Source organism: Primulina huaijiensis, chromosome 9, assembly GCF_012295235.1.
Source record: "Primulina huaijiensis isolate GDHJ02 chromosome 9, ASM1229523v2, whole genome shotgun sequence".
NCBI classification, from domain to species: Eukaryota; Viridiplantae; Streptophyta; class Magnoliopsida; order Lamiales; family Gesneriaceae; genus Primulina; species Primulina huaijiensis.
In genome coordinates, this window is record NC_133314.1 from 19,207,295 (window position 1) to 19,221,305 (window position 14,011).

At 31.8% G+C, this 14,011-nt stretch overlaps 1 protein-coding gene and 1 non-coding gene across 2 annotated transcripts; both read left to right on the plus strand.

Moving 5' to 3' along the window:
• On the plus strand, nucleotides 1-814 carry LOC140985390 (BON1-associated protein 2-like). The gene has a single exon (XM_073453241.1). The coding sequence runs from the start codon at nucleotides 134-136 to the stop codon at nucleotides 632-634; it is 501 nt and encodes a 166-aa protein (XP_073309342.1). The 5' UTR covers nucleotides 1-133; the 3' UTR covers nucleotides 635-814.
• Nucleotides 815-1,685: 871 nt separating this feature from the next.
• TRNAG-GCC (transfer RNA glycine (anticodon GCC)) lies at nucleotides 1,686-1,756 on the plus strand. Its single transcript has one exon. It is a non-coding gene; the product is annotated as a tRNA-Gly (tRNA).
• Nucleotides 1,757-14,011: the final 12,255 nt, after the last annotated feature.

Sequence of the window (14,011 nt, forward strand, 5' to 3'; positions counted from 1 at the left end):
CTGTTGCCTTCCTTCAAAATCTCTATATAAAAACACCCATAATCCTCCGTTCATTATTATTTAGATTTGATGACCAAATTTATCACACACAAAACGCTAATTCTCGATTAAAAACTTGGAAACATACATCCTCATGGAACCACGAACGTCAAAAGCCATCGAGGTTACCGTCATATCTGCCGAAGGTTTGCTCGAGAATCGACGAAAACCCTTGAAGAAAAACGCGTTTGTCGTTGTGAAATCCGACCCCCTGAAGACCGTATCAACGGGTGTGGATTCGGAAGGTGGGAGTTACCCTTCGTGGAATCAGAAGCTGGAGATGGAGCTTCCCGCTCATGTCCGTTTCATCACGGTGGAGGCGCACTCGGGCAGCAAGGTCATAGGATCCGCTGATATCCCGGTAACGGATTTCGATGGTGGGTACCTGCCGGAGAATTATTTGAGTTTCCTGAGTTACAGGCTGAGGGACACCAACGGGGAGAAGAATGGGATTATCAATCTGTCTGTGAAGGTGAAGGCCGGAGGCGAAAAAAGTGGCTGCACAGCCAGTTGTTCGCGGCCCTGGATAAGGGCTCCGACAGATTACGAGGTAGCGAACGGGATTGTAACTGGAATTCCTGTTTCGTATTGGTAGATTGCGAGTTAGTAATATATCACAATACAGAAAAATAACTTCGATCGAACTAAGAGTTTGAGCAAAAGCTATTTTCCAAATTATCTCGATTAATTACGATATCTTTTCTTCATATTATTTTCGATAATAGTTACAATTATTTTTTTTCATCATCAAATTTTCATCAGATTTCAAATAATTTGTCGAGATTCACGCAGATTTTTATGCTATAAACTGACTTACTGATCCGATCTAAGAGTCAATTGTCTTAGTTGGATTAGGAATCATGCTTATATATATATTCGGATGCATTATATTTTAAAGAGTTATATATACACATTCGAGATAATATTCGAAAAATTATTTGAGCTTTTCCATAATCGGACTCAACTTTTATCTGTCATGCTGTGTTTCATTGAATTTTTATCAGCGGAATCACTTCTATATAGGATTATATTCTATATAACAATTCAATCAAAAACATAAAATTTAAAATTTTATCTTTTGCTATATCAAGGATTCATCATGGTGACAATCAACTTAACTTACATATTTTTTTAAATAAAACGGTTTCATAAATCTTTATCCATGAGATGTCAATAATGCCCATATTTATAATAAAAATTAATAATTTTGACATAAATGATAATATTTTTTCATGGATAATCTAAATACGATATCTATCTCAAAAATTGATCAATAAAATTGTCTCACAATGAGACTGAGTTTTTGAAATGTATCAATTATATAAATTCTTCATATTATATAATTTATTAATTTTAAATAGTGAATATACATATACTATTAATATAAAAAGTAGTTATTAATATAAAAGGATATTTTAGAAATATATATTAAATAATATTTACCACGAGATGAATATATTTATTTTATATGACATTCTTTTATTAATATATTAATCATCATGTAATATTATATAAACATATATTAAAATCTAACCAGTAGAATAGTAGATACTTAAAAAATCTTGAAATCTAATTCTTTAAATAACCATTTTTAGAAAGTAATTTTAAACTATATATAAATTGTCTATAGCATAAAGATTAAACAAGCACCAGTGGTCTAGTGGTAGAATAGTACCCTGCCACGGTACAGACCCGGGTTCGATTCCCGGCTGGTGCAAACGGGCTTGCGATGATGATAGCTACGCCGATTGCTGACGGTTGGGTCTGTCGCAACATCTGCTCGCGGATGAAATCCGGCGCTGCTGAGCTTCCCCTGAATTCTTTTTTCTTTTTCTGTGTTGTATATATTATTTGGTTTTTCCTTTTATAATCTAATTATTTTTTTGAGATATAATTAAATTTGCGTAAACCAGTAATCCGAAGGACAATGATCAACTGACGCAGATATAATCCTAAAGCTTTTTAATTAGTGATTTAAGGATTATTAGGAAGAACTTTGTAGCATGTTTGGTAATTTAGGAGACCGTGGTGTCTTGAAATATTTTTTGAGAATGTACTAGTTTTTTAAATTTTAAAATGAAATGATCAATTTTTTAAATAAAAAAGCTATGAGAGAAAATATGATGAAAAACAAAAATTAGTTACTTTAGGAGATTTAACTTTTAATTAATAGTAAGTATAGATTTCCTCATTATTTTATTTTCCGTACACAAGTTAATCTAAAATTCAAAGAGAAAAAACTCATTAAATAGTTTAACCACATGTTAATCCAATAAAAATATATTAACCCATCAAGTCAGCAATCAATAATTAATTCAAACTTCCCACAAAATCTGTTATTACCAAAACAAATCACGCAATGTGAAACTAGTCATAATTAAATTACTATGTTAAGTTTTGAATACCTAGGCCAACTGTTTGCTCGTGTTTTTAGTAATTGGAATTGGACATGGGACCATGACTCCAATACCAATGGTCAAACAACATGTCTCCTACTATACAAAAACTATAGACGTTAGTGATAGTGCAGTAGCGCAAACAGCACGTTGAAACTATTATGGAACATTGACCATCACATCGTACAATGGTCCCAAGTGGTGCGATCAAGTTTTACATGAAAAATAAAAAAAAGAGTGTAAATCAGCATATTTGTTCTGTTAGAGTATTTTTTCATAATTTATTTTGTTGACAACGAACAATGTTATTACTGCGAAAATTACGAGGATCGACCTGAGAGCAACAACCACAAACAAGTTTCAGCAATTTAAAATATGTGATACAATGTGAAGCTATTGCTATTAGAACACCCACATTGGGGTGTTAAATGGATACTATAATGCCCATTTAACACATTCTCTCTATTGTGAGTGGGCATTACACAGGAGAGAGAGGCGTTCATTCCTCTTCCCATTTTTTTATTAATTTTTTTTTGTTTTTTATTATTTTTTTTACTTTTTTAATACTTTTTTATTTTATTTTTTATTATTTTGTTTAAATTTTTTTTACTTTTTTTAATATTTTTTTTGTATTTCCGAGTAATTGTAATTTTTAATTATTGTATTTTTCATTTCGATTAATGTGATTTTGAATTATTATCATTTTTGCAAAATTGTCATTGTAAAATAGTCGTTAAAAACTAACCGTTGCAAAGTAGCCGTTGGAACATCTAGAAAATGATTTAAATATTGTAAAACATTTGTATTTAATATGAAAAATTTTAAGATGATTAAGTGGACTGTGAGACCCATAAATAATGAGTATTAATGTTAAAAAGAATGTTGGTGAAAGAGATATGTTGTTATAATAAGTATGTGGCAATGGACTCCACGATTTTTGATGAGTTGGTGGGTATTATAACAATCTACCATTGCCGATGCCCTTAGAACACATATCATAATCCAAAAAGATTATTATTTCAAAGAAAGAACTTTTACTACTTTGCCAACAATATATGTCAGCAAGAAGCACATAATATCATATATTTGATGAATATGAGAATGAATGAGCACTAGAGAGACGTCGAAAATGAAAACCCGCGGGCTATGTCGTCCACCCATCGATCATGATAAATTCCAATTAGTCCTTGATCATATATAACATCAAGAGTTGTAGTCTTATGAGTTGGGATAACATTCATCACTAAGTCCTTGATCATATATAACATCAAGAGTTGTAGTCTTATGAGCTGGGATAACATTCATCACCAAGACATAGGATCGGATAATATCGCGGCATCAAAACCTCCTAGGACGCATTCATATCTATCCATGATATTTCTAATTGATGGAGTGCTGAGTTTTAGATTTAGTGAATTCTTGTAGTAATTAACTCTCTTTCCCATTTTTGGCTGTCGGCTTCAACCAAATTGAGCCCATTTTTCACAGCTTTCGCCTTGGAAGGTGCTTTCTTCAATCTTTCTGGCTATTTCGGAATCATCCCAATAGAATAGTCTCCACTTGACAAAGATATATCCTGCTCACACATTTCTTCAATTTTAAAATACCTGAAATTTCATATAGGTAAACCTAAATTATGTCCTTCCAATATAAAGTGATTGTATATGCTTATTTAATGATTTTCAAGAATAATGAATTGCAATGTTAGAAATTTTTCTCAAAATCATGTTTTTTTACGTATACATGAACTTGAAAAATAATATGCGGAAGCTTAAATCAATTGTTACCTCCGGCCATTGAAAATTTTGATTTCTCTGATTTTCTTCTCGGTTGATGCCTTCTAAGCACTCCACCCTCTCAATAGATGGTGTAAAATTTTCTTATGAGGTGTGTGTGCTTAGGGACCTCAATCGTCTCTATTTATAGGCATCTCATACCATCAACGAGAAAATCGAGAGTCTGAATGTTAAAAGAAGAAACGTGTACGCATCTAAATTTTCTAAAGTTGAGGTTGCGTACACAAGTTTCGTTAAAATATGTAGGCAATGGCCGTCGCCAATTCCTACACGATACTTCATGTGTCATATTACTTACATTCTCCCACTTGACACATATATCTTCATTTACCATAGGAGAAAACAAAATACATGAATCATGGCGATAGGTCATCTTAAAACGAATATTATCTTCCATGTATTACAATGCATTATGTATCTCAAACTGTATAACTTAATGAATAAACCTTATGTTTATTCGAGGTCCAACTTTATTGATATTTCTCAAATCAATGAATGTGTACATAACAAATATGAGAAAATATCACATCATAGTTTCATTAAATTTGTTCTTACAACAAAATTACATAAAGGAACTAAGTCTCATTCTTTCTGTATGATCCTTAAATTTCAATGGTGGCATGCCCTTAGTCAAAGGATCCGCAATCATCAATTCAGTGCTAATGTGCTCGATAAGTAATTTCTTATCTTTAACACGTTCTCGTATGGCTAAATATTTAATGTCGATGTGCTTGCTTCGACTACCACTTTTGTTATTTTTAGCCATAAAAACAGCAGCTGAATTGTCACAATATATTCTTAATGGCCTAGATATTGAATCCATAATTCTAAGCCCTGAAATGAAACTCTTCAACCATACACCATGTGAGGTTGCCTCAAAACAAGATACGAACTCAGCTTCCATAGTGGAAGTAGCAGTCAATGTCTGCTTTGCACTTCTCCAAGATACAGCTCCACCAGCTAGCATAAAAATATATCCTGAAGTGGATTTTCTTGAATCAATGCAGCCAGCGTAGTCTGAATCAGAGTAGCCAATTACTTCCAAATTCTCAGTTCGTCTGAACATAAGCATATAATCTTTGGTCCCTTGAAGGTACCTCATTACTTTCTTTGCAGCTTTCCAATGGTCTAAACCTGGATTACTCTGATATCTTCCCAACATCCCAACAACAAATGCAATGTCAGGTCTAGTGCAAACCTGAGCATACATCAAGCTTCCGACAGCAGAAGCATAAGGAATGTTTTTCATTTGTTCCCGCTCTAGATCATTCTTTGGGCATTGGCTCAAATTGAATTTATCGCCTTTCACAACAGGAGCTATACTTGGTGAACAATCTTTCATCCGATATCTCTCTAAAACTTTGTTGATATAGGTTTCTTGAGACAGACCTATAATACCTCGAATTCTATCTCTATGTATCTTAATGCCAATGACATAAGATGCATCACCCATATCCTTCATATCAAAATTTTTAGAGAGAAATTGTTTCACCTCATATAACAAACCCTTATCATTGGTTGCAAGTAATATATCATCCACATATAGAATAAGGAAACAAATCTTGCTCCCACTGACCTTCTGGTATATACATTGATCCATGAGGTTCTCAACGAATCCGAATGAAGAGATAACATCATGAAATTTTAAATACCATTGACGGGAAGCTTGTTTCAATCCATATATAGATTTCTTAAGCTTACAAACCAATTGCTCACCATTACTAGAGAAGAATCCTTCAGGTTGTTTCATATAAACCTCTTCCTCTAGTTCTCCATTGAGAAAAGCTGTTTTCACATCCATTTGTTGCAAATCTAAGTCAAAATGTGCAACTAATGCTAGAATGATACGAAGAGAATCTTTTTTAGATACAGGAGAAAAAGTCTCCTTATAATCGATTCCTTCCTGTTGAGTGAATCCTTTAGCAACGAGTCTTGCTTTATACCTTTCAATGTTGCCTAATGAGTCTTTCTTTGTTTTGAAGACCCATTTACATCCAATGGCTTTTACACCATCAGGCAACTGAACAAGATCCCAGACTCCATTAACTGCCATAGAATTCATCTCTTCTTTCATAGCATTAAACCATAGTTTTGACTCATTACAATTCATGGCTTGTGAAAATGTTTCAGGATCATTTTCGGCTCCAATATTAAAATCCGATTCTTGTAAATACACAACATAATCACTAGATATTGCTGATCTTCTTATTCTAGTAGATCTCCTAAGGTTGTTTGATTGATCAACAATTTCTTGTTGTTCTTCATTAACAACTTGATCTACTGGATTTTATCAGCGATTTGTGGAACATCAGTAATTGGTTGCCTAGCACCCATTTGGTCTTGAGGGGTGTGAATAACGACCAATCTGTCATTTGAATAAGAGGGTTGTGCATTAATGTGATCATTCTCAAAGACTATGTCATGATCACTCCCACTAATCAAGTCGTTTTCAAGAAATTTTGCATTTCATGATTCCACAATTCTAGTGTTGTGAGATGGACAATAGAATCTGTACCCTTTGGATTTTTCGGCATACCCAATGAAATATCCACTTATAGTTCTTGGGTCCAGTTTCTTTTCATGTGGGTTGTAAACTCTTATTTCAGAAGGACAACCCCAAACGCGTATATGTTGTAAACTCGGTTTCCAACCTTTAAATAACTCAAATGGCGTCTTTGGGACAGCCTTGGTTGGAACTCGGTTTAATATATACACAGCTGTCTTAAGAGCTTCAGTCCACAAAGATTTATGAAGTTTAGAGCTAAGAAACATGCTCCTCACCATGTCCAATAATGTTCGGTTTCTCCTCTCAGCTACGCCATTTTGGTCCGGAGAACCAGGCATAGTATATTGGGCAACAATCCCATGTTCTTGAAGAAACTTCGCAAACGGACCAGGTGCTTGTCCATTCTCAGTGTATCTACCGTAATATTCTCCACCTCTATCAGTTCTCACGATCTTAATATATTTTCCACATTGCTTCTCCACTTCAGCCTTAAAAACCTTAAAGGCTTCAAGTGCTTCGTTTTTATTATGAAGCATGTAGATATACATGTATCGTGAGTAATCATCAATGAAAGAGATGAAGTATTTCGGACTTTGCATGTCCATATCTGGACAACAAATATCTGAATGTATGATTTCTAATATTTCTGTACTCCTCTTGGCACCCTTTTTAGACTTATTAGTCTGCTTTCCCTTAATGCAATCCACACAAGTCTCAAAATCAGTAAAATCTAAAGTACTGAGTACTCCATCATTTACTAATCTTTTAATCCTCTCTATGGAGATGTGTCCCAATCTCCGATGCCATAATATAGAGGAATCTTCATTTATAACACATCTTTTAATACCTCCTTGAACATGCATAGTGGTGTTATTATTTTGTAAATAAATAGAGAAAAGACCATCAACCATTGTACCATTTCCAATAAGATTTGATTTATAAAACAAATTTATTGATTTATCCAAAAACTGAAATGAATAACCAAGGGGTACAAGTTTTGAAACCGAAATTAAATTCCTAGAAAAACTAGGAACATAAAATGTCTTTTCCAAATTTAAAATATAACCACTATTCAACACTAGGCAGCAAGTCCCAATAGCCTCCACATGCGAAGACATCTTGTTTCCTGAATAGATGCTCCGCTCATTTTCTATTGGCTTCCTTAGGTTTTGCATACCCTGCAAGGTATTTGTAACATGGATTGTAGAACCAGAATCAATCCACCATGTGTTATAAATCATATTAACCATATTAGATTCATAAAAGACAAATGAAGTAGGAATACCTTTCTTTTCAAGCCAATCCTTAAATTTATTGCAATCCTTCTTCATGTGTCCCGTCTTTTTACAGAAGAAACACTTGGATTCTTTCTTAATGTCAGGTTGAGGTGGAATTATTCCTTTTTCTTTTCCTTTTCCCTTGACTTTGGCTTGTTTCTTATACTTTCCTTGTGTAATCATAAAGACATTATCACTTGTTTCCATCAACAGCCTTCCTTCCTCTTGAACACACATGGTCATTAATTCATTGATTGACCATTTATCCTTATGTGTATTGTAGGAAATTTTGAAGGGTCCATATTGTTGTGGAAGAGTGCATAAAATGTAGTGCACAAGAAAAGTTTCAGACATTTCCACTTCAAGTATCTTGAGCCGAGCCGCTATGTCCCGCATTTTCATTATGTGCTATCGCACACCTCTCACACTGGTGAGCCTTAATGAAGAGAATTCCATAATTAGGGTGCTTGCTAGTGCCTTATCTGAAGACTGAAATTGTTCATCAATAGCCTTCAGTAATTCTTTGACATTATTATGCTGGTCGACAGAACCACGCATGCCAGCAGAGATTTTGGTCTTTATGAACATTACGCAGAGTCGATTAGATCGCTCCCATTTTTCATAAAGATCAACATCATCCGGAATGTTGTTTTCAGTAATAGCAGATGGTTCGTCTTTCCTTATAGCATAATCAATATCCATCCACCCTAATTGAAGAAGAATTCTTTCTTTCCATATTTTATAGTTGTCGCCCTTTAGTTCGGGAATGTCACATTTCATATCAGAAAAACTCGCAGGTTGCATAACTGCACAAAATATCATATGCTTAAAATTTCGAGACAATATCATGTTTTACCAATGTAATTCATGTTTTTAAAAAATCTAGTGACATAAAATTTTCCTGTGGGCTAAAATTTTAATTCAATAAGATTTTTCTGTAACTTTATGATAAAACTATCAAATTGTATTTTCCTCAACTCCTGTGGGTAAATTAAAAAATATAATTTGATATTTTAACCTAATTAGTTATATAAATATAATAAAAATCCCTGTGAGGTAAAATTTATTATGTTTATATAATTAATTACAATTGTTGTCCATTATGTGATCCAAATCCACTTAATGCATAATTTTTCATAATTAAGGATGCTGTGGCTATTCCTCAATTATTTAAAATTATACGGTTCACCGGACAAAATTTTGGCTTTACTTTAATACTTTATATAATAATTATTTAGTAACATAATCAACATTTTCCAGAAGTGCTCCCAGGAAAGATAGGTAGTGCTAAGGCCCTTTAAATACCTAACTCCTAGTCAGAGCAACGTTCCTCAGAGAGACCAGTGGCTAGTCAAGGCAATTTAAACCAATCTATGAAGAACTCCCCCAGATCATATTTTCTCATGTCACCTTATAATTATTATTAACTTTAATTATCCACATTTATGTGAATCTTTATAAGCCAAACTTTTTCGTTTAATATCTTTATATTCACATTTTTACTTAATATGAACAAATACTTTTTCCATCAGTTTTTCTCTTCAATCAGAGTAGTGATAAAGTGAGGATCACATTTATATGTGGGTTCCTCATCAGTTTTTCTCTTTTATCAGAGTAGTGATAAAGTGAGAATTCTTTGTTCATTTGTGAATATCTGTAATATTTTAATTTTAATATTATATTCACATCTTACTTAATATGTTCATTTCAAATTATAAACAACTTAATATAATTTAATATGAACATAATGTGAATATTGATGTACCAATTATTTTTCAATATTATTTGCATTTTAAATTTCAAAATTAAATGCAATCATAATATTAAATTTGCATGTACAAATCAAACACTTATCCATAATATTTGACATTATAGCTAACATGCAAAAATAATTTCTAAACATGTATTAAAAATTACGTCAAACTTGGAATTATTTTAATGTGTACAAATTATTTAACCAAATGTTATATGTATACCAAATTATACATATAACTTAATAACATATTAATCATTATTTATTTATTATTATTAAAATAATAATAATAATTAAAAAAAATTACGAAAATTGACAATTTTTCAATTGTTAAAAGTTGTGGGTCCCGCAACATTAATTGTGGGTCCCATATTAATTAAATTTTTTTTAATTAAAAAAAATTTAATCATTCATCATATTTGACCGATATAAGTTGAAGTTGGAGAATTGAATCAAGACGTGTGGGTCGTCTATCATTTAAAATATTAAATGCTTTGTCTGAATAATTGTATTCTAACTTCCGAATTCAATTGCCACAAATTACAATCTTTCGAACTCTTCTTCTTTATTCTCTCGTTCAAAATAAAAGTTTTCAGAAACTTTCTTCTTATATCAAAATTTATTTTGAGAAATCCAAAAAATAAATATTATGATCTTCAAGACTCCGGCGTGCAATCAAGAACAAATTTTCAGGTAAGTTTCTTAATATATCCAAACTTCCATTTTTTTACGTAAACTTTCAGACAGAAAATTTTCAAATTTCTTACGTAAAACTTCTAAAAATTTCTTAAACTTCTTGATATGAAAACAAATATTTTCAAGGTAGAGGTATCACTGCTCTGATACCAAATGTTAGAAATTTTTCTCAAAATCATGTTTTTTACGTATACATGAACTTGAAAAACAATATGCGGAAGCTTAAATCAATTGTTACCTCCGGCCATTGAAAATTTTGATTTCTCTGATTTTCTTCTCGGTTGATGCCTTCTAAGCACTCCACCCTCTCAATAGATGGTGTAAATTTTTCTTATGAGGTGTGTGTGCTTAGGGACCTCAATCGTCTCTATTTATAGGCATCTCATACCATCAACGAGAAAATCGGGAGTCTGAATGTTAAAAGAAGAAACATGTACGCATCTCAATTTTCTAAAGTTGAGGTTGCGTACACAAGTTTCGTCAAAATATGTAGGCAATGGCCGTCGCCAATTCCTACACGATACTTCATGTGTCATATTACTTACATGCAACACATATACCATGCAAGATTAGGGTTATCAGATATGTTGCACATGTCGATTCCAAATTTATTTTTATTCAGAGGACATGAACTGTCAGTATTTATATCCATAGGTTTCAAATTTTTCCTAATTTTTTTCAGTTATAATTTTTGGATACAAGAGATAGTTTCTTTACAAGACTACAATAACTTACTGTAGGCAGTGTAAGGAATTAGACATCTTGAACAATGCACGAAATCAAATGAGAAACCAGGAAAGGCAGTCTGCCAGTTCCTAACATTGCAATAAATGCTGGTACTCGTCTTTCAAGAGCAAACTGATCATCTGAGCTTTGTGTGAATCTTTTGGAGCAAAAGAAAGTGTCAAAATGTTTTCATTAAGCATGTATCTGCCGAAACTAGCAACCTGCAATAAAAATCAAGACTACTGAAAGTTTTAAAATATCATTCTCGCACCAGCCCACATCCCATATCAAGAGCCGTTCTTAAAAATTACTATATTACTTACATTTTTTAGTGTCATTATAAATTCTGCTTTTGCAAGTGTTGGTATAAATAAGTATACATGGCTTCCAACTATTTCACTGTTAACATAAAATTATGGCACATATAAATGTCTTTTGAAACCATTTCATTTAACATAGTAGTAAGGATTGTATGTATCAGATATTAGTGTTGTCTCGGATGTTGTAGCACCTTGTGAAAACATATATCGGAATGATATAACACACAAATAAATAACTTTAATTAAAGGTAACACGAGGATAATTATGTACAAGTGAACACACTTGTGCGATGTCTCGTGACAAAATAATCACTAGAAAAGAAATTGAATTTACAAAACCAATACTAGTGAAAAACGAAAAACTATCTTTCTTAACAAGTCAGTAAAGTAAATTGCATCTTAAATATCAATAATAAAAATAACCAAAACGGCCGAAATTCGGCAGAAAATTTTCTTTTTTCTCCCGTATCTCGCTCGTCTCGTTTCTTTTTGGTGCATCAATTATTCTTTAATAAAATATATGAAATTTTCAAAATCGCTACCGATAAGTTCGGTACGGTATCATACCATACCGAGATGTACGGCATACCGTTAAATTCTTTATGTGTGATTTTTGTGGTACGGTAGATACGATTTACCAAAATGGTCGGTATTTTTTCCCACTCCTAGCTCTTACTTATAAATGTCTGTATGATTTTTTTTTTTAAAATATATATATGTCATGCATGTTGTAAATAACATGCATCCTTCAAATAAAATTGGGAGATTATAGTGGAAAAGGTTTTTCCCCCTAATTTCAAAAGAGCAACGAAAACCCAAAAATGTATTTTTTGGCTTCTAACTTTAAAATATTTTTATTCTTCAAAACAAACTCATCTAAGAACATTTTTTTTGTCATAAAAACTGTTTTTCCAGAGAATAAATAAATCATTTTTGCCCCAAAATTTTTAATACCCTACAAAATAAAAATGTTTTCCCTCTTTCTCTAATTTTATTGTCAACAAATGTTACAAATAAATCCTCCTTGTGTGAAAATTATTCTAAGTTTCGATTTTATACTCAAAATATAAAAAAATCTTGATATGTTTTAACAGCATAAATACATCCATATCTCCAAAAATAAAATATGGTCGATTTTAAAAATAAATTGTCGTATTTGATAAAACATTCGAGTATGGAGAACACTCGTCAAAAGAAAAAACGTCGTTATTGAGAAATATTTATCACATATTTATTTCATGTAAAAAATTAAATGAATCCTACATTTTGAAGAAATTATGAAATAATTTTTAGTTTTATTAAATTAAAATGGAAGCACATGGTGTTGGGTACGAGCAGGTAGGCGTCATGGACCTAAGAATCATCTTTCCACTTTCAGGCCAAATTCTACTTGGATTTCATCAACCAATTGCAACGCAGTCAAAGTTAAGTAGATAAAATATGTAAAAATTTGATAAATTATTAGAAGTTCGATTTTTCATATTGATATTTTTTTGGGCGAGTTTGTTACACATAATTTGTCAAGTGTGGTTTATGTGACTAATATAGTTTACACGTTATCGTGTTAATCCAATAATTTACCTAGTGTGTGTAGTTGTATATATATATATATATATATATATATATATATAAATGTTTAACGTAAATAAAGCAATGATTTTCCATGTTAATAGTTTAAAATTTTTGGTTCAACTTTTTTAGATATATATCATTGACTTTTGACTTTGAGAAAATATACTATCATGGTTGGGTATATACACCACGTCAATTTTAATTATTTTATCTTGGATACTTTAATTAAAACAATATTGCAATTAATCAACCCTTGACAAGAAATTAAGAGGGGCCACTTCTTTGCACACTTCACTTTCCATTATATATATATATATATATAATGTGATGCAAAAATTATAAAAAAAAATTGTTAAGAATTTAATTCTCTTACTTAGTAAGTTGGGGTCCTTAATTAATTTGCTTGCTCTATTTTTTTTTTTTTTTTTGATTTATATCATAAGAATGTTTAAGTGAGAATATGGCTTTCGACGATCGCAATTAAATTTGTATACAATTATTTAATTAAGTTATTGTCTGGATCCCATATGTATATATAGAGCTGATTGCTCGTTCCGATGGGCACACGAAGAATTGATAAATTGGGTCAAATTTTTATTTTATTTTTTTTTATTTGGGATGAAAATGAAAATTCTGAGAATGAAAAACTCATGAATTGGATCGAGAACGATGCATATACTAGTGTAATTAACGTTCATAGGTTCTTAACATTAAGAAAAATGGTTTTAGGGGTAGTGAAAATGATTTAAATTAATAGTTAGATTTTGATTCTAAACCAGTGTTGTCAAATTTCGATATTACTACATTTTTCATTTTTTGGCAACTTAGTTCATTTTATCCAGTGTATTGATGTGTCAAAGCAAACCCAAAGAAGAGCAAAAGAAAGGTTGGGTTTGGGTATGTCGGCGCAATGTCGGAAAAATAAATAAA

Coding starts and splice junctions, on each gene's coding strand:
- LOC140985390 (XM_073453241.1), top strand. CDS start 134: ATGGAACCACGAACGTCAAAAGCCATCGAGGTTACCGTCATATCTGCC.